The 22563-nt window shown below is 39.6% G+C and overlaps 1 protein-coding gene across 2 annotated transcripts in view; it reads right to left on the reverse strand.

The window, feature by feature from the left end:
- Positions 1-2802: 2802 nt before the first annotated feature.
- Positions 2803-22563, reverse strand: part of Nek7 (NIMA related kinase 7) — a 128103-nt gene continuing 108342 nt past the window's right edge. For both annotated transcript variants that reach the window (XM_041648511.1, XM_041648512.1), the window contains exons 8-10: positions 17550-17644; positions 13613-13726; positions 2803-3020 (exon numbers count right to left, since the gene is read on the reverse strand). In XM_041648511.1, the coding sequence (XP_041504445.1) occupies positions 2910-3020; positions 13613-13726; positions 17550-17644 (320 nt within the window). In that variant the 3' untranslated portion in view covers positions 2803-2909. The remainder of the gene's footprint in view (positions 3021-13612; positions 13727-17549; positions 17645-22563) is intronic.

Here is a 22563-nt window from a genome sequence, read left to right on the forward strand (position 1 = left end):
CATGTTCAAAATCAAACCATAAAATCCAGGCCTCTAGAGCGTGGTGACACTCTTGAATCTCAGGTTTTAAGCTTCTTCAAAATGGCAAAGTTCTGGAAAAGCATAAGAGCTGTTTCTGTAGGTTCAGCACCACTTAAAACTTGAAATATTTGAGGAGGTAAGAGTGAGAGGGAATTACAGATACTCAGACTTACAGTATTCATCTTTTATTTTTCTATATTTATATTAAGATATTGTACACTTTTGAAGCTAATAACAGAACCCTTTTGCATGTGTATTTAAAGCATAACAAAATAAAAAGTATTTCACAAAAGAAGTTCATATTACAGTACTATGGAGATAGGAGGCAAAGAATACAAGCATTTGTGGGTTATGAACAATACATTCAATTTAAAGAATAAACATGTCATGTGAATAACAGCATCTTGGTTATAATAAATACAGGAAAAGTTCAGAGCAACACCTGAAGTATACGGATACAAGAAAGGTGTTTTGTAATGGACACTCTAGAGAACAGTAAAGCACTCATGCCTCAGGACATCTCGCTAAATTCACAATCATTGCACACTGTTGAGCACTGCAGATGGGGGTGCCCTTCATTCACCCCACACCTCAGCGCACCAACCAAAGTTACCGCACACTCTCCCCTGGGTAACTGGTACCAGTGAGGTTTAGAATCAGCTGTACCTTTTATTTTGACTTGCTACTCAAATCAGTTCCAATATTTAACTTAATATAAAATTTACTCATAAACAGAAAGAGAATATTTTACAGGTGATTGTTAAAACTAGAACTTCTAATCAATTCCACAACTGTTTGCAAACATCCCACTGAATTTGGCTTTACACAATGGTTTCTTTGGGGGGAAATATGAACACTTGGATTTAAAAAAAAATATTTGAAAGAAGGTTTCCTCTTGTAAAAAATTATAATGGGCATCCATAACAATTAGACTCTCCAGCTCTTCTTAGGAGACAAATTCATAAAACAAAATCACTACAAGGGGCAAAGCTAATGAGTTTAGAGCCTTGTACTCTGAAGGAGTGTAAGAAAACCACTGTTGTCGGCAGGGGATGTCTCATCTCTCTCCCTCCTGTACTATTACAACGGACAAGCATAAATGGTCAGCAGAAGTAGCCTTCCTCACACATCTGGGGACATTTCTATTCGAAGCCCAGTGTAAATGCTATGAGCCACTATGATCTGGGATGCACCCAGTTCAGGCTTCATGACAAAGACCATCCAAGTTTCCTTTGTCAAACTCAAGATGAAATTACCCTGAAGATAGAATACCTAGCCAATTAAAATGAGAAAACAGACATTATTCACTTGAAAATAACGATAGGAACAATACTATGTGAGAAAACAAAACCAAAAAACGTTCTGCCAAAATACGCGCTCCCTGACAGGGGCTGCCATCCTGGCAGGCTACCCCTTCCCAAGGTTCTAGCACGGCACACACAGCGCTCTGCCACAGCCACTACCACTCACGTTTTCTGAGGAAACTGGTTGGTAGAAGGATGAAGACGTGAAGACGTTCAGGGAAATGAGCCTCCACAGCGGGGTTTCCTAACCTCTCCAACAGGGTTTCCTAAGCAACTCTCCATTTACTCAACTAAAAGAGCTTTTCCGTGTCAGTCATCCTCATGCACAAATATAGTACTTGGCTCCAAAGCCTCTCCACTGAAATGTTACTCTCCTAACACTTCTGTCTGCAGTAACGGCCAATCTTCATGTCCTTAAACACATTCTAAAATTATATCCTTGTCCAATGACTCAGAACTGTCGACATTCATAGGCACATTGTAACATACATCGTTCTTCCTAACAAGATAAAAGCGCATGCAAACAGAGTGGCCCAAAAGTTTAAAAAAAAAATTTAAATCTAAGAAAAGTGTTGGCATACCAAATAACGTTTAAAAAGGAAATTAATTATGTTCTCAGAAAATCTGAAACATTAATGGATAAAATGCACACACAATATAAATAACTCAAAGGATAAAAAAAATTCTGGAGGGAATTGATCAAAACTTCAATACAATCTATGAATAAGAACATATGTTTACATTACAGTGTACAGTTATGAGTTAAATGTATTTAGATTTATAAAGAAATTGAATTATAGTTACTGCACGATTATTCCAAGAATATTCTTCAAATGTACAATAAAAACACACAAAGCCTTGGGCAATGTGCAACTTTAAAAATGACTCTCACACCAGCCAAACAAATCCTTAACCGCTTTTAAAATGGATTTATTTATAGCATTTAAATGCAGAGGCTTTCAAAGGTATTAAAACACAAAACTTTCAGTGTCTGACTCACATTTTATCCCTACCTTTTCACATTTAATAGTTGCATTTTAACGTATAAACTAAGAATTTTATGTTTCTCAAATAGTTTGTCTGCATTTATCATAATTATATTTTAAAAACTATAATGCTAAGAACTAAAGCACATACTTCAAACTTAAAAAAAAATCACGTAAATTCACAATTGTGTCTACTGCAATGTCCATAGTGACTTAAAGCAAACAAGTCAACGCCCGGGTCTGTTCCTCAGGTCCTGCATTCCTGATGTGTGCCAACATGTTTATTCACCGTTTGGCACTAGTGATCTACAAACACAATTTCTCAGCAGAAAACTTCAAACGATCCTCAAACCTTAAGTAATTTAAAAACTCTTGTTGTACTTGCTCTCTTAATGAAATCTGAGTATCCCAAAGTCTTGTGGATTTGCGAGGAGATCGAGCCTGGTAGAAAAGGAAGCTTATTTGAAAACTGGTTAAGGATTAAAAGCACATGAGCTCTGACATTTAATCGTAACACCCAGACAAAAACAGGGAGGTATGATTTGCACAAAAAAATACTTTTAAGTTATTCTGGTTGCCTTCTTCATGATTCTGCAGTTTAGCTGCTCGCGGTACATGCATGCATCCTCTTTGCTACGTCATACACGTAGGTGATGTCTGGTCGCTTCTCCGGGTCTGGGTTGATGCAGATATTAACTAGCTGTCGTAGCTGAAGAGACAAAACAAAACTTAAAATCAGCTGCCTAATTTTGAACAAAGCAATTCTGAATAGTTCTGTAGAGGGCTTCTAAGTTAACTGTAGGTATGTACACAAGTACCTGATCTAAAAGTTAATATATTAGTTTTAGCAAGCCTATACTTTCATAAAAGGAGATGAGAATATGTTTGTGTTAGATACACTTATAATGAATTATTTTGTATAAAATATGTATTTTAGTCTTAGTTTATTTTCTATTATATAAATCATCAGCAAGATAAAGTATAAATATGACTCCAATTCTGAACTCTGTGAAGTAGTATTTAAATGTTCCTACTTTATAAAGGAGAGACTTGAGATCTGTCTATATACTAGGGGAAAAAAATCCCCATAGGTTAAGAGACCTTTCTTTCCAGATCTATTAATAAGAATATTAGATTTTATTCAATTCCAATGACCTTTGTTTGGCAAATTAGGTGTCTACTTGTAACAGCATACAGCATCTTTGTATTCAGTCATAGGATACGGCATCTTTGTACTCAGTCATAGCACACAGTACCTTCATACAGTACCTTCATACTCAGTAATAGCATACTGCATTTTCCTACTCAGTAATAGCATACAGCATCTTCCTACTCAGTAATAGCATACAGCATCTTCCTACTCAGTAATAGCATACAGCATCTTCGTACTCAGAAATAGCATACAGCACCTTCATACTCAGAAATAGCATACAGCATCTTCTTACTAATATCATACAGAATCTTCATACACAATCTTCATACTCAGTAATATCATACAGCATCTTCGTACTCAGTAACAGCATACAGCATCTTCGTACTCAGTCATAGCATACAGCATCTTCGTACTCAGTCATAGCATACAGCATCTTCGTACTCAGTCATAGCATACAGCATCTTCATATTCAGAAATCGTACAAAGCACCTTCATACTCAGAAATTGCACACAGCACCTTCATACTCAGAAATCGCACACAGCACCTTCATACTCAGAAATTGCACACAGCATCTTCATACTCAGTAACAGCATACAGCATCTTCATACTCGGACCTTTTTGCCCTGTACCTGTTGTTGTTAGGAGTAATTTAGATATGTCGAAAACTTTCTGGCATGCACATTAGCGAGCACTTAGTGAGACATTAAATCCTTGACTTTCTTCATGTCCTTCATGGCAGAGATACCAATAAACTCTGTGGGCCAAACTGGCAGATGTGGGGTCAGGCAACGTGAAGGAGGCAAGGGAGGGAGGCGGCAAGCAGCCTTGCTGAAGGAGCCTTGTGCCCTGTACTCTGCCTCTGCAAGTTTATTTCTCTCCCTGTTAAATAGTGAGACTAGAGCTGATCATCAGAAATGCTGACCCATTTCCAGTCCTTAATTAGCCAATGCTATCAGAAGAAAATACAATGATTTAGCTTCGGCCATATTTGGAAATCACAATGCTGGATGTGGAATTTGTTATATATATCCCTTGAAAAGGTGCGAAAATATCAACTTATGTTCCTTTTAAAAGAACGTGGAGTGGTATTGAAAGTGATTAAATAATTTGGCAACATATAAGACATTTTATTATGTTAATTTAATAAAAGAAAGGCTAGTATGTTACCAGTTGAAGTCAAATGTACCCAGTTATGTACAATGCAGAAAGTGTAGGGAAAGCCCTTAGATGATGATTCTCATGTTAAAAAAGACAGCGTGTCCTATAAGGTTACCAAGCTGTCAAAAAATAAGAATGAGAAAGGAAACAGAAGAGGTGACAGGAAATGGTAACTAGGTTACAAAAACTCATCATATTCAACCAAAATATCAGTGGGCAGAATAAAAATTTACTTTTTAACACTGCCACGCTGTACAAGCTAATTCAGAAGCCACCTGTCTGGCAGAGAACTTCAGAACAGGGTGCACTTTATAACCAATAAACAACAAATGGCCAGCCCTTACAGCACGAAGAGAATCAGCCAAAATCAGAGGGGGAACAGAACACAAGCACAGCTGAAGGCGACGACACTGAACTGGAGCACTCCAGAGGAGCAAGGACTAGCAACCGGGAGAAACAGAGGTGGGAGCTTGAGGGGGCCGCTGAGCAGTACATTGTCCAGATGACATTCATATAGGGACAGCCTGGAGGACTCCAGAGGCCACCGTAGATGAAGACAATGCAGAACAAAGTGTTTGCTTTTCCCTCCCCTTTTGTAAGTTCAATCTCCACCAGTTAAGAAAACTGTCAAAGAGTTTTTTTGCCAGTGGAATCACTGACAGAATTGTCACCAACAGATATGTAAAATATGGAATTCTCAGGCCTCAATATACTTATGAATGAAATGTTGTAAGTGTATTTTGCTATGTATTTTTGTATGATTTAACAAACTCAAATCTTCCTAACCATGCTACAGGACAACTACCAATGTGGTGCCATTTTGCAAAGCAGCAATGGTCCAAAATCATAAAGGCAGGATGTAGATTTGAATTGAAACACCCTCATTTCAGGCACAGGCTTTTAAGAACTCTTGCTGTCATAGAAAAATTATAACTTGGTCTACAGGTTTCTCCACAACTACCTCTGAGCAAGGGTGGGATGGCCTTTCAGATAGTGACAGGCAGACTGTCGGCTGTTCTCAGAAGACAGTTAGCAAGAACAGCCATTACAAGTTGGTGTTTCATCACAGCAATGAAAACCCTTTGACCAAAGCAAGTTGGGGAAGAAATGGTTCATTTGGCTTACTCTTCCACATTGTAGCCCTTGACTGAAGCCAGGCCAGGAAATGAAATAGTGCAGGAACTTGGTGGCAGGAGCTGATGGAGCAGAGACCATGGAGGGATGCTGCTTACTGGTTTGCTCCTCGTGGCTTGCTCAGCCTGCTTTCTTATAGAACACTGAGGACCACCAGCCCAGGGATGGCCCAGCTGATAATGGACTGGGCCTTCCCCCATCAATCACTAGTTAAGAAAGTGCCCTACAGGCAGATTGGGAGGCATTTTCTCTATTGAGGTTCCCTCTTTCAGATGACTCTAGCTTGTATCAAGCTGATATAAAACTAGACAGCACAATGAGGCTCTAACTTTAATGGCCCCCTGCATTCACAGTTCATAGGACAATTTGGATCAAAACAGAAACCAGTCCATTGTGTCGAGCATTTTGTAGAGAAAATCAGAGTCACTTTATCCTGAAGACAATCTTAAGTGTTGACACAAACATGTTCAGTTGAATATTATTGACCTAGCATGACAGCTTGAATTACAATTTCAGTGGGTTTTTTTTTTTAAATAAATAACCCATCCATGAAACTGGCAGTAACTCCCTCCCAAAAGGAACGTGGATTTCAATTCAGAGCAATTTTATCATTAGATTCTAAATTTAAACACAGCGGGCTGGAGAGCACTTGCCTAACAGGCATAAGACCTTCGATTCTCAGTACTGGGGAGACCGGGATGAAACCCTCATGTAAGGGCCTCATTAGAAATAAGGTCTTCAGTGAAAGGGGTACAGAAGACCTTATACAATGCCCCCATAAAAAGAAGTGACACCAAATAAAGTCAGATGTGAAACATCAAAATAAGATAATTAAATTCAAGACCTCAATCTTCGGGGTGTGTGTGTGTGTGTGTGTGTGTGTGTGTGTGTGTGTGTGAAGAAAAGATTTTCCTACATAGTTCTGGCTGTCCACTAGCTTGCAGCAATTTTCCTACCTCTGCCACCTGAGTTCTGAGACTAAAGGCTGGCTGCCTTAGTATTTTCTTTTTAAAATGTTTCTCTAGCCCTTTGAAAGAAAGCAAGTTATTGTGAAATTCTTTTTAACAACTAGCCAGTATTTTGCAATGACAGTAGCTGCTATGTTTTTAACCATGTTAAAGGAAAATGTCAAGACAATGAAGTCACGTTTGCTATCTCTATTGTTTTATGATAAGTTTTCATGTCTAAGACCACTAGGTATTCATTTGCATAAAAATGTGTTTGTGGAAGCAGAGAGTTATCCAGTTTTTACCTATCAGTATCTAAAGTATAACACTGACAACAGCAAGGACAGCTAATGTGAACCAAAAGATACTCTTTTTTAAATCATAGTTTATTTCTCATGTTTTATATCTTTTTAGAAATATCTGTATGTTATAGCTTTTAATGTAAAATGCCAAAAAGGTATGACCACTTAGCCTTTTCATATGCTTCAGAGATACTAAAAGCTAATGAAGTGATTTCTATATAATATTTGTAAAGAATTATAAAATTAACGTAGTTTTCAAATTTAGTAGATAAACCATTAATATATTTTGATCTATGAATTTCCAAAGAAATGTCAAAGCATGCAGCCTAAATCCAGAAATATTAAAGAGAGTGTCAAGAGTCATTGTTCTCAGGGTGCTAACCCAATTACAGTTCAAGTTCAGCCTCGTAGGGGTAATAACAGTCAGGCTCTTTGTGTATTACAGCTTTAGGTCACCACCGCTATTCTCAATAGGATAATAAAGACTAATTCTATTGGTACTGTTTCTTTATCAGCCCTATCTTAATCCCTCTGAGACCAATTATGCTATATCAGCCTCCTAGATATGCCCAATTTCCATCTATCCAAGGACACATTTTAGCACCCCAATGTTGCTGTAATATATTACAGCCACTGTATTTGGAGCTTTAGGTATTTATACAAAATGATTAGACATATCCAGCATGAACACCAAAGTGTCACTAATGATTGACTTAGGGGTGGAGAAAAAGGAAAGCCATCTTACACAGAGGTAATGTCTGCATTTCGCAATCAGATACCATTCAGCGTCTTTGGAAACTGAAAGTCTTACAGAAAGTTACATGGTTTTATAGGATCCCACAGGGTATGTGAAATATAGGGCGCCGTTTTGGATCCGTGTCTGCAAGGAACAATTCTCCAGTGTCATTTCAGTAGCACAGGTGAACAAAGGGCCTGCTTAAAGAGATCTACATGTTTAATCAAAAAAGCTTAAAGATCTCCTTTTCCACAGCAACCTTTAACGCAGTGGCTAAACAGTACAGTGATAGGAATATGCAATGTACTAAAACAATGTTTAAGAAGGAAAATCAAATGCTCCCAGTCTCTGAGATAACACTGGATGACAATTTAAATAATTACATAACTCTGATAGTCACATCCAATATCTACATACTCTATAGTAAATATTTTTGTCTTGTTTAGAATATGACTACATAATTCTAAAGGTTGTGAAAACACTTGAATAAATGCTCCTTAAAACAGTGTGTGTACCACAAATTTTAAAGCCATTCATTTTGGTGTTATTGTAAGGATTTATTAGGAAAAAACTTGCCAGCAACAATTTAAATAACACTGGCTAATTTTCATTAACAAGCCTAAGAAATTCCTAAAAAAATCCTATTAGCAATTGAGAATTAGAAACTAAAGAAAATAAATGTTTTATATTATTTATAAACATCCATTAACTTCAAAAAGTCTAGAAACGGCCTACCTGACACTTTCATCTTTTTCTCTTAGTTACATAAAGCAAGTCTTGAAAACTAAGGATTCTTTGTAAATGTTAACTTATAAATCCCTTCTCTCTAAGATTTGTATTTATGGTCTTTCCTTTGTGCGCATGTGGGAAACAGACGAAGTGGCACAGAGGAAGTACCCAGCTGATCACTGGTGTAGGAACTTTACAGACTCGGATTATTGCTGCTGTCCAGACTGTCCACAGAGTACCCTTACTCCTCCATTCCTCTGCAGGGTCATAAGCCAGATGGGCAAGCGTGCTCTCCCACATGATACAGTCAGGGAATTTCAGAGCGGGTGGCAAGTGAAAGGGTGTAAAATGGAGAAGTCTACAGAGCTCAGGAGCTGCCTGTGGTGAACACCTGAGCAGTTTCTGGGGCTGTGAACTCACTGCAGCACAAGCAGGGGGGAGGCAGGGAGCCTCCCCCACCCAACTCAAGTCCACCAGTGTTCTCAACACACCAAGCCTACCTGATCGTATGTAAGCTGGGACAAAGCCTGTGCCTTAGGTTCTTTAACAAAATACTGGTAAAAGGGTGATTCTGTAAGTTGAAAAGGCAACATTAGTTTTACCAAAGCCCTATCAACGCATCATGTTCTCCAATAACCTATAAAATCCATAAAATCAGTTTCATTTAATTAAAATATTACGACAGCTGATTATGTATCACAGAAAGAATAGGTACAAGAGTATTTTAAAAACTTTGAAAAAATGGCTATTTTGGCGTGTGAGTTCATGTGTGCGTTCTATTTATTTGCCACTTCTATTTATTTGTGTGTAGATGTCCCAAGAAGAATAAAAAGAGGTCTCTCCTGCCAGTCCTTAACTTGTGAGTGAAGCACCAGGCTGCAGTGCTGTGCCAACCCAGGAAGGCCAGAGAGGAAGGACGGGGCAAACACACAGCACTGCTCTCCTGCAATCGCTTCTCTCACTTGCCAGAAGAGAACAAACGCAAAGGAGGCACACTGTCCTGCTTCGACGGTGAAAATAACCGGACAGGGTGAGAGCAAAGCAGGCCGGAGCACCTCTGAGGTAAGAGATTTTAGCTCGCTTTCTACCAGCTTTGAGCGGAAACAACCCTCAGGCCCGCATCTCTAAGGATAGTTTTATGAGACGTAGTTCCAATAAACTGCTTTCAATACAGCAAATGGATCTAAATGTTGAACTATAAAACTGACTAACATTTAACATAAAATGACAGGGACTATTTAAGAAGCTAGTGAGTTTTCCAAAATATAACTAGAAAATACATTTTCTATTTTATTTATACACGATATGTTTAAAATTACTGACCTGGGCCTGGTAGGCCAGGCCTAGGCCTATTAATCTCAGCTACTTGAGGGTTTAAGTTAGGAGAATCACCAGGCCAAAGGTACCCAGGGTTAAGGTGTAATTTTAAACTCAGCCCACACAACTTAGCAGGTAAAGGACTGTGTGATAAAAAGAGACACAAACAAGTATTCCTATTATTGAGCCAGGTTTACATTTAGAACTCAAACATGAGAAGAAATAGAAGCAAGGATCAAAGCTGGGATTAAGGCAGCACTGAAGGGCTGCAGACATATTTACTGAGAACTACATCTCTGTCTACTTCTCTAAGGAATGAAGATGATCACAGTGATGTCTCTTTCTCTCTCCTCCCATTCTTTCTCTCTCCTTAAGTAGTGGAAACATGGAATATCTCTTGATTTGGTCAGTATGGACCAAAAAAAGGTCAGTAGCTAGACTAGTGTTTTTCAACAGAATGTGACTTTTGTACAGACAGTCATAGCCCCCCTCCTCTTTCTAGTCAACTGATGTCTGTAGTTGGATGTCATGCTTCCCCTCCTTCAACCATTATAGCCTTTATGATCTAAATCCTCTCTTTTTTTGGAGGGGGGACATGAAGTCTGGTTCAATCATATCTAAACATTTACATTATTAAATGAGTCACATAACACTAGAAATTTCCTCTTTTTTTATACCAACTCCTTTACTTCCTCAGTTAGTCCATCACCCAAGTTTTAAAATTCATTAGGCCTTAGAAATGTGGACAAGAGCAGAGTTGCGGGAGATGCTTGACCTTGTAGAGGGGAAGGTGCATATTCCAAGGAACAGCTATCATGAGATACGACCACCAGGGGAAGATGCAGGGAGGGAAGAGTTAGGGAAACATATAGAGAAGAGGGCAGCTGGAAAAGGGGAAGCGGCACCTTTAAAAACAAAAATTCATGGCTAGCAGCACACACACTCAAAGTGAGGGAAAGAAGATGTGTCCAGGACCATTAAGTTCTAAGGGCAGGCAGACTGCGCAGGCGCTTGGCTTATGGTTCCTGCAAATCCCCAAGAAGGCCTGGCTTTGTCATCACCCACTAGACAATCTACACAGAGAGCTATTGAAGGGAAGGCAGCTGTTTTCAGCCCCAGTTTTTAAGGATTGTAATTCTCTATTCACACACAGATAAGGTTGATACAGGAAAAAATAAAAAAATAAGGAATACCAAATATATACAAAACAAAGTCATCAGAAACAAGGGCTATAATATACAAGAGCCTCTATGTATAGCTGGAATATTTCAATCTAGAATCTACATTATATGTATATATGCCATATTTTAAAAGAAAAGATATGATGTACATACTAAGATTTCCAAAGCATATTGATTTGGTTTTTAATGTTAACCTGTAACTTTCTTGTAGGAGATTATCATGGGCAAAATTCCCATTCTTTTTAAAGCTCTTGAGTGTTTTTTTTTTTTTTAACTTAAAAGTGATGATTGTATTTAGAAATCTGGTTATTTTCCTTACAAATCCAATTGCTGAGGCAGGCTGACAAATAATGTGCTATGAAGTGTCCCTTTTTAAATCTTCTGTGGGCAGGAAGCTTAATAAAATATTAGTACCTAATTAAGTCTAGAAAGCTCTGAACATACTCAGAAGGTTATTATTATTATTTTGTTTTTTATTTTTCACTTACAGAAATCTACTATTTTAACTATTAAAAGACACAGTGATGTAGTCTTTCATACAAATACAGTGCTAAAGTTGGCATCTACCATCACATTGGTCCCCATTCTCTGCTAACTTTGCAAATACCAATTTGGGTTTTTAAACTATTAAAGAGTCTTGATCCTAAGCACGGAGACATCACTGATATCATTATGGAAGCATGAAAGTTGTGTGGGATTCTGCTGCTACCACAGATATGGAGGAATCTGTTTATATACAAACTGCGTTCCTAATTAGAAAGGGCAAATATTTATTAACACCATCAGCATTTCAAAGTCTTATAGAACTCTTCATGTTTTCATCAGACTAAAGCACCATTTGTTAAATAGACTGCATGCTTTTCAAATTTGTTTCTTAAGAATTATTTTCTGCAGCCTCTTGTTTCATCGGGGCATAACAAGAGACTTCGCCAATACCAGAAACTGCCGTGTCTCTTTGGGAAGATGCACCATATAGCATGTTTTGCTTTATTGCCCTTTTTGGAAATGGTAACTATAGAGAGTGAAGTAAAAAGTGGAATCTATTTTCCTTTCCCAACTTGAAGACCTTCTATCTGGGCCAGACTTTGATATTTGCCCCTTGGCTGAGAAGCCGCATATCCAACTTCACACTTAGCTGCAGTGAAGTAGCCCTGCAGGCAGGCCGACTTCAACGAACCACTAGTGGTATCATCATTAAAATCCTGCTGAAGGTCACCATGGTAACCGCCTGCTGAGGCTTCGCCGCTGCACTCGGCATCTCCTAATCAGCTACCATGTGAAATGCAAATTCAGACAGTCTGAAAATTAGTCAAGAAGAATAGGGGATGAGGATGCAGATATGTGAAATATTCATGGGCTTCGGAAAGAAGAAGACAGCGTGAATGACACAACAAAGAACGGCCCCTGACATTCTCGCTATCGTTTTGCATTATTGTTCACACTCTACTGTATTTTGAGGCCTACGGTTCTGAAGTTGGGTTTGTGAAATGCCGTATTTATATTCCATACCCAAAATAGTAATTAAAGATGGCTAACATAAGAGCATTATCATCATTGCTTCCGGAGAGCAGATTCTAATTATCTAAATACAGTGGCACGAGGCAAACAGGGAGGCATCATTCGCTATCAGTATCAAAACTATTAGATGAGTGGGTACTGATTATATCCTAGGAACACACATGACCCACATACAGTTAACAAAATCTTTAGATGTTTATTATTCAAGCTATATGGACTTAAATTTCCTTGTCCAACACTAAGACCAGATGCTATTCATTTCACAATAGAAAGTATGCCAAGATTACTTAATAAGTGAACACCATAACTGTTCTATATCTTTCCTTTGCTCCTTTCCATTTTCCTGGGGCAAAAATATCTGTTGCTCGTGAGATGAGATGTCCAAGGCTTTTTACTGCTTCTCCGGGTAGGTCCCAGATGAGAAGTCCCCAAAGAGCCTTTGTTTGCTCATCCTACTCGACCCCCTCAAATAATCGTGATGTATTAGGATAAAAATGGAAGATCCTGTCTAATGAAAAGCTGGATGTTGGGTAAGTGCCAAAACAACTCATTCCACTGCATTAGCAAGGCAAGCAAGAATTCAGATCTCAAAGTCTTTGAAAATTGCCAGTCCTATCCAATGTATTTTACAAACATGTCTACAGTGGTAACCTTAAAACCCTTACCCGGAAGAATCTGGTGGAAGCAGTGATGGGGGTGATAAGACAGGTACCGCCCAAGGAGAAGAAGTAAGAAAGGACAAGTTTAGAGCAGGCGGCTGATAGGTACACAGTTCAGACTTGGGAAAGCGTGAGGAGGAAGTTCTACCTCAGTCAGCTTTCATGTTTGAGAGGTCGGGACTGAGGACTCAGCCTGCCGCCACTCACAACAGCCCTTTTTCCCTTCGATGGCTGGACTCCACATAAGGAGAGCCAACCACCTATGGCTCTTGCACACGCTGTGTTGTGCTCCATTCTGCAGTGGGAATCACACGAGTTGTTATAGTAATCACACGGCAAGTCTCTGAGAGAACGGAAACAATGAAAGGCGCTCTTCCCGCCACCTGTACCGTTCATCTGTATTCTGAAGGAGGGAAGATTCCTTAGTTAACAAAATGAACGAGCCTCTGGGCTGGAGATCACTTACCTCCTCTGAGTAGTGATCTGACGGGAGAGGCGGGTAGTCACATTGCTCTATCTTCTTACACAGAGAGTATAAATTCATTTTGTCACCATAGAAAGGACTCTGCAATGCAGCCATCTGTAAAACACTCACAGTGAAACTGATGTACTTACAAAGCAACTTTAAAGGTGACTTCTTCAGGTATAGGACACTGGAGTAGAAAATAATTATAAATACCTTGAATAAAATTATGTAAGAATATTGATTTTTATGATTATCATTTTCTATTATTAAATGCTAAAAATATTAATTTTATTTTTGAAACAATTTTATTTTTGTAACATTTAAAATTCCTAAAGAGAAATAGCTGATATGTCTCATACAACATAAAACAATACTAAGAAATGGAAGATATTTGTGTGTGTGTGTTCATAGCTATTAAAAACAACTAGCATATCATGACAAAACAGATATCATAGGGAATGGTTCAACTATGCAATGGTCCAATATAACAAAAAACTGACATAAAACTACATTAAATTTAGCAAGGACTTAGGGACTAGAATGCATGCCATTCATCCTTCATAGGACACTATTTAGGAAAAAGGTTATCTTAACAGAGAAGAGACTTTTTAAATATTGTAGCTGATCTTTAAATAGTTTAAATCATAACTTTCTTTTGCTAATGTCTCAAGAAACATTAAACGTGCTGAAAAATTTTCATAGTTCCAAGATGCAATTCAAGGTATCCAAAGGTGACTTTTATGCAGAAAAACATAACTTGGAGGGTAGACCACTTTAAAAGAGACATTACTGAATTGAAATGCATTTGAAGACAAGGTTCTAACTTGACATTTAAAAGCGCAAGCAACTACTTGGTAAGCAAGGTTACAAACTAAAAATTCAATTTAAAATGTTCGCATCCTGTTCAAAAACCTCAATCTCTGAGCCGCAGCCGCAAGAATACAACACGGAGTGCCAGGCTGCCCCAAAGTCAGTCACCCTTTTCTACATGTGCTAATAAGTTTGATTTTGGAAGGACAATGTGTACATTCCCCAGACAGGCAGAGTGTGTGTGAAACACGCTGGTCCATGCTGTGCTACTCAGAGAGCGTCAGTGGGGACAGGACAAGCTGAAAATGGCTCTCATCTGTCTCGTGTGCTCCAGACAGGGTGTTAACTCCTTCAGAGCCTCAGCCAGGCGGGGACAGGATTGGAAATCCCACCTAGAAAGCAGCTACATACAGTTTTACCTAGCGTATACTTTATATTAAACCTCCACACACCCACACATACAACAACCTTGGGAATAGTTCTCCATGACGACATAAAGTAAATAAGGACTTGAATGCCCTAAACACACACCACTGAGCAGGAATTTCTAATGCAGGATTTACCATCATAAACAAGGTTTAAATTTAAAATGCAGGGACACTATATGATAAAAATCAAATGTTAAATATGCCACCTTAAAAATAGACCGTAGATATAAGCTACTGTCTCCCCACCTTTGTAAGACTTAAGTAAATGTACATTCATTCTCTATCATACACTAGGAGTTCATTATATTACTTTTGTCTCAATACTGCAGAGTGTTAAAAAAAAAATCTGAATGTCCCCTAAGGAGTTAAACAGGAATAGTATATTTTCATGCATCTCCTGCTTTGACAGATGAAAAATGTCAACTGTCCTGTTTTTATTTTCAAGCTTTTGCACTATTCATCTGGTTCATTAGTGCATCTCGGCGCTGCCCCTGACAGCTGCTCGCCCTCTCCTCCCAGCAGCTGAATTTTTCAGGCTAATTTGATCCTCCACACTGAGACGATCGCTAGGATGATTGACTCGCTCCCTGACCTCCAGGGTCTGACTTTCCTCATTAGTATTCTGGGGGTGTCTGAGGGACGAAAGCCCACTGTCTGTCTTCGGGGCTGGTGGCAGCTCTCTTTTTTTTTGAACTGTAAGCCACCAACCTACAACCCTGTAAGGATGCAATTGCCGCAGTGAACAATAAAGGAAATGTGTAAAACCCACTTTTCCATGTAAAGGTCCATGTAGCCAAGCTCAGCATCTTGATTTTAATTAGTAAAGTCTACTTTGTTGCATATCAATTAAAACCGCACTCCCAGTTTTTTCAAAGGTTTCGGGAATATTTGAAAGTCTAATTTCCCGAGTTTCAAATACGTTCTAAAAAAGGGCTTCCTACTCCTTCATTGTTACGAGTAATTTCTTGGTGGATTATGACAGGGGGAAAAAAAACACCCTCTATTGGGTGCTATAGACAATTTTGAAAAGGTAAATTGCACTAAATCTATCTTCATATTCAATATTTTATCAATTATTTTTTAGTGTAGTTTAGTTTTTCAAAATTGTTTGTAGCACCCAATAGAGGTTTTTTTTTTTCCTATCATAATCTACCAAAAATGATAGATCCAATCTTTTTAAAAGTTCTCAACTCCTGCATTAAGGATTTGAGAAAATGCACTGAAAGGGATCCCACCATGAACATGATTAGCACCTGAACTTGAAATTAGCACAACATGCAAAGCTTGAGGCCATGGAAATGTTCAGAGAGAGCTCGCATTTTGGTGACCATGTTGAGCATACATAAAAACAGATCCTGTCTCTCAAATAAAATTGTACAATGTAGATAACTGTTTTGATTTTGATACAAGATTGTAAGAATTAAATAAACTTCTTCTAACACTATGTCAACTCAGCTTTTCTACTGTCATGGCTAACTTTAATCTCATTATTAGAAAGACATTTCCTATCTACTTTTAGGTTGTTTAAAGGAAAAACATTTCTTTGATATAGCCTGAATGACTCTAATGTTGCCTCACCTGGTTAAAAACATTTTTTTTAAACATATGGCATGGTTAACTTTTAAATATTACAGCAGTAATACTATCAAGTCAATTCTTATCAACATTGCCCCCCAAAAAGCATCGTCAGAATTCAGAATAAGCCAAACTTCTTGTCACCCCATGGACACATAAAGATACACAAGCAACGTGGGTCCCTCATCATCCCACGGACACACAACTGACCATGTTCTGCCACATCACTGGCTCATAGTATTCAGAGTCCAAACTGGTGAGTGCACATAAGGGCACGTTATACCCTTTGAGGAGTCCTCGGTCACCAGAGAAAGCACAAAACCAGAAGGGTCACTTGCCCTAAGCTGAGGAATCTGTAACCAGTCAGAAGAGCCCAACAGACAGACACAAACTTTAGACTTCTTTCTTGAAACACACACAAAAAATAATTCCAGGTATTGTGTTTCTTTCAATTCAATAAGACTTACTCAGATGCTGACTGATTTTTAATTAGCATCTTTGACTCTGCATTTTCCTGTCAAACAATTAAAATTCTGTCTTAGGAGTCACTACCTTGGGTTACTGTCAATGTCGCTGCTCTGGAGGATGATGGAGACTGTGTTACTTAGGTGCCCTTTTCTCCAGATACAAGACTACATCACTACATAAACAGAGAACCATGCTATGGGACTCCATCCTCCTGTGCTAAGAACAGAATTCCCAAGCTTAAGTGAGAGCCTGCAAGGCTTAACTATTTCCAAGCCATCCTTAAAGATGCATTTTGCCTGAGTAAATAGGAAACAAAATACTGATAAACACAAATGTTTTCATGTCTCAAATCCATGGCATTAGTCTCCTGCAAGGCAGTGAAAAGTTTCCTACATGTTTATCTCTCCCTACACACACATGGTGAGAACAGCATTATAGTAAAATTAGTATAAAGTCTTTGTCAAACAATGAATGAAAATATATCAGACAAAAAATTAACATGTGGACATTACAATTAGTCATTGCCTAATGAATTAATTCAGCACAATAAAAGCTGACTACAAAATATCATCCGGGAAAACAAATGCAAACTGTAATACTGGATATATAATGTAAGTGAAACTGTATCAATGTATAGAATTATCAACAGTGCCTACCTCATAGAGCAGACAGCCAAGAGACCAGATGTCAGACTTGAAGTTGTATCCGTTTTCATGTATTCTCTCTGGAGACATGTAGTAAGGTGTACCCACTGAAAAGACAAACCAAACCAAACTAGCACCATAACAATGGAGATGTCGGTACCATAAGAAATTAAACACTGATATCAACGGGGAGAGAGCAGGGTGGGAGGTGGTGTGGCACTTAGGAAGGCACTGGAAGGGGAAATGATACAATCAGTAATTGTATATTAATCTTAGAAATAAAAAAGTATTGAAAACAGCAAAAATTTGTTAGCATCTTTACTATTCAAAAAAGTACATTTTTATCTATACTACAATAAAACAGAGTGTGGTGGCCTAAACTCATAATGGTCTCCTTTGATCAATCCAAGGAGGAGATAACTAAGGAAAAAAATTTTTTTTTCCGGAAAAGTTATACAGGTGACTCATGTGGGATTTTGCTGTTTTCAATATGGCTTCTTTATTTCAAATAGCTGAGCATGGTAATATTTTAAATTTCATAGTATTAGATAAAAACCGTGAGGCATAATGTATAAATACAATGAGCTTAACTACCTTTCACAAAGATAGCATCTCTGAGAACACAGTCCTGGCTCCTAACATGAACAACACGTGTGCTCAAGCTCTGCTTAGTTCTCAGTAGAGGGAATACCGGGACTGTCACAGGTCAGATGCTGGGATGACCCAAGGGCAGGGCGCTAGCACCTATGCAAAAGAACCCGAGTTCCTGCTGCTACAGAGACTTAAGATGCACAGATGCCTTTTTCTCTTTTGTGGCTCTATTTTCGAAATGCTGACATGATTTTTAAGAAAATGAAAGCATGTCTATTATGCCTTGAAGATTAAGAACAGTTTAAGTGCCTTTCAAAGTGAGTATCTTTAATTTCAAATATCTCTGCTATTAATTCACCATCATTAGCCTAAGGCTCTTTGCCAAACAGAAAATCAAGGTTTGCAGTAGGTATTCATGAATCTTTTTTTAGCAGAGAAAACCTGTACTAACGATAGATCACTTCTTCTGGAGAAAGGACATTTTCTAGTTTTTCCCATTGCTTTTCAAAAAATCCCACAGGTGTTTGCTATAACGCTTAAGGAGATGATTCACAACACTGTAACGGGGACGTTAGTCAGACACACTATTAAGAGTCACATCGACAGCCATCAACGGAGCACCATCCTTGCAAGCAAAAGTCGGTCTCACATCCGTGTGTGGCAAGTCAACGGTGCCAGTGTGGGAGCCTCACAGGTCTACCTAGAACGGAATCCATTTTCCGTGGAAACGGCCAGTCCTTAGCACTGCGGATCTAAGGCAGGCACTTACAGAAGTGAACGGGAATGAAATACGGTGCGAGAAGATGGAAACTCTAGAGGAAATCTGAACTACTCTGATATGAAAACAAGGGAGAAAAACTTTAAGAAATCAGTTAATTGTAGCATGGACCTTGACGGCAAGTGTGCTTATTTCAGTAGTGTCAGAAGAATAAGTTATTCAGAAACAACAACAACAACAACAACAACAACAACTAGCTTCATGGTGTCATCATTGTAGAAAAGCAACACAAGTCTGCAGCTTCCGAGCTAGGACCCCTTTTTCATAGTTTGCATACGCAACTCCAATTACTGGCCAGATGCGTGCGCGCACGCACACACACACACACACACACACACACACACACACACACACACTTCCTCTGCTGGCGGAAGGATGGCGGACTGCAGTTGGGATAATGAGCAAGCTCCTCGCAGGCTTCTGGTTACAGGACATAAAGTGAGAGACTGGCAGGGAGGGGTGCAGAGAGAGGCTTCCCGGGATCCACAGGGGGCAGCTGAAAACACCAAGCTTGAAGGTTCAGAGTTTACCAAAAGCAAAGGTAATTTGAACCAGGAGCTCTGGGAAGCCTGCTGATACATTAGGGGTTTGGTGTGAGTGTGAAGGATTGATGACAGCGGAGAGGAAGAACAAATGCTAACACTTTACAGAGATTAGCCTCAGCCCCCCCGTAACACCTTGACGGAAACACCAACCCGGCTCACAGACGGCGGCCCACAAGTGAAGGGAGCAGAGGAAAAGGAGGACGAGGCGGTTCAAACTGCTTTAAATGGCCACAGTCTAGTGTAGAGGAAAGCCCTCTACAGAGCTACAGCACTGTTGCTGGGGGTCAGCCTGAAGTTACAGACTGAGCACTAGGGTTTAAACTTAAACACGGATTCTCCATCACCTAAACAATGAGCATCCTCCGACTGTTCCTGCGTGTTTCATCTCAAAGGCTGCCTGAGAATATATTATAAAAGAAAACCAAGCGTGCCGCCCCCTTCCTTCTCAGCACATTTCCGATAACCATAGAGGAGAAGCAGGTTTGCATTCCGCACTGCTCCCAACTGGGCAAATTCATAATTACTGTCGACCGGAGGCCCGAGAAGGCGCTTCCACAGCCCCCCTGACAGGCTCCCTAATGTGCCCCTCTGCTCTGGACCCACCTCTTCCGCTGAGTGACCTGAGCGAAGGTGTTCGGCTCCACCCCATGGCAAACTGAGTCATCCTGTCTCCTGTCTTTTGAACAGAGAGACGGTTTTAAGCGCTTAGGAAAATTTACAGTGTGCTTAGATGCAGTGCTGTGTGTTCAACATTTCAACCTAATGAAGACATGATTATTTCCTAAAACCCTTCCCTTAAACTCCCCAGCAGCTGTTTTCATGGTGGCTGCGGCCCTCGGCCCGAGGAATGCTGAGACTTTTGAAACAGCTGTACAAGGAAGAGAACTGCCGGAGCAGCGAGAGGACGAGACATTAAAACAATCATGAAATTGTTACATATGGAGAAACTCAGGGCAGCATGATGCATAACTCTGCTTTAGCTTTCAAGAATTTATGGTTATGGGTAAGATGAGAATACATTTCGCAAAACTAGATACTTACGCCATTTTAACCTCTCCACATGAGTAACAGTGGGTAAAAAAACTGATTTTTTTTTTTTTTAATGAAAAGGTAGCTGGCTTCAGAAGAGCTGACAACGTTATCTGACCTCCCTTTAATCAGCACTAATACTGTACTATGAGAATTTTCAACTGTGAAAACAAAGTACTGTCCTGACGTTAGCTGACCTAGCTGGATGAGAAGTGCTTCCCACGGCATATCCTTCATGGAACGTAAACACTCCTTAAATCTGTTCTGAATAAAGGGACGGGTTTTTCTAAGTCCCACCACGAGCTTTAAGAACGCCACCACATCTCAGGATGCTCTCCCAGAAGCCACGGCTGACACTTCATTAGAAACAGCGACATACAGAACATTTTCAGTGGGCTAGCCGAAAGTTTAGCACTTTAATCTCTGCAAAGACTTGGATAAAGAAAAAAACAGCACAAGGAAAGAATCTTGGTCATATGATTGGATATTGTAGTCTATCTTTCTGCTCTCATTCAAGGAGGCAACAGAGTACCGGTCAAAAGCTGGATCTGTGTCTCATGCTTTGCCTCTAGCTATACCCTCCTCCTCTTTTCATTTATTTATTTAGTGTGTGCATGTGTGCGCGTGCATGTGTGTGCGTGCATGTGTGTGTGCCGCAGTGCACGCGTGGAGGTCAGAGGACAACTTGCAGGGGTTGGTTCTCTCCCTCCACTATGTGAGTCTTGAGATTAAAGTCAGATTCTCAGGCTCAGCCGCAAGCACACTTACCCACTGAGACATTTTGCCTGGTCCTCTGGGCCTACTTTTATTCATTTTCCTTAACTATGAGAAGGGATAGTGTGTAAAATGAGATAGTGTGCAAAACAAGGTATCTCTGAGACACATTTTACACTTCAATTCTACAGCATTTGAAAAAAAAATTCTTTAAAAAATTATATGAAAAATTACATGGTAAGAAAAAAAAACCAATACACTCTTTATTTAGAGCTGTTCTTTAGGTCAGCCATATGAGAAAGCTCAAGGAGAAACAAGTCAATTCAGGCCACTTTTTCTCAGAATCGGGACAAACTGCAGAAGAAAACGCCTTGAACATTCCTTGCTGGGAAAACTAAAAAGGCACAAGTCATCTTAACCATAGTTTGATTCAAATACACAACCAAGAGACGAAGCATTAATTTCCATTTCTCCTTTGTACTTATGAGCCAGCCAGAAATGCTGTTGGCAGACCGAATGGAAAGAGATCAAATTTATTTCATTATTATGAGTCTAATCTGAGGTCACTGTGGGATGTCTGAATGCTAGGTCAGTATTTCTTCTGCAAAAAACATTTAGAAAATATCTGTCATCTGCGAGGCACACTTAATAACACTTGTGACACTGCAGAAGGAATTTCTGGCTCAGTGGATTTCTTCACTCCCCTGTTCCGGGCACCGCAGTCACTGTGTGTGTTAGGTGAGTGACTTAACAAATGTCTCAGGTGCTACCTGCGGTACACGCTGTTCTAGGTCCTGGAGAGCCAGGAATAAACAGGGCAGCTCCTTAACGTTTGGGGACCACAGCAGAGCCACACAGGCCTTGTTCTGAGGTGCTGTCTCAGACACTGTACTCCTAAACAGTAATGAGGTCTGCCAGGTCAGGCAAGTTGCCAAAGACAGAAGACTTGCCCAGGGCAACCTAGAATTTAAGCCCATTTAGCAGACAGTTACTTCATTAAACCGAAAACCGTGCAATGTAACTGAAAATGTTTTTGCCTCCCCAAACCAAGGCAGAAGAGAAACTAGCATGAAAAGCTAGAAATTCAGGGGCTGCACATGAAAATTACACGATGCTACGCTACTGTGGTTGTTTTAAATAAACACTTGTTATGGTGGCTGGGAGGTTAAATGTGCACAGTTTAAAGCAGATAATAGCTTCTTTACAGAGCAATTACTTAAGTCGGGAAAGGACAGGAAGTTAAAAATAAACCAGCGGAAGGGGCCTCCAGGACTGTCTGAACATATGCTGCCTCTACGCTCCACACCACCCTGAACGATGCGAGGAGCACGGCAAAGACGGACTCATGGAGAGGAGCCAGGAAAGGTGT

This window comes from Microtus oregoni, unplaced genomic scaffold (genome assembly GCF_018167655.1).
Source record: "Microtus oregoni isolate MIOR12 unplaced genomic scaffold, Mior012 000003F_ref0000135, whole genome shotgun sequence".
Classification (NCBI taxonomy): domain Eukaryota; kingdom Metazoa; phylum Chordata; class Mammalia; order Rodentia; family Cricetidae; genus Microtus; species Microtus oregoni.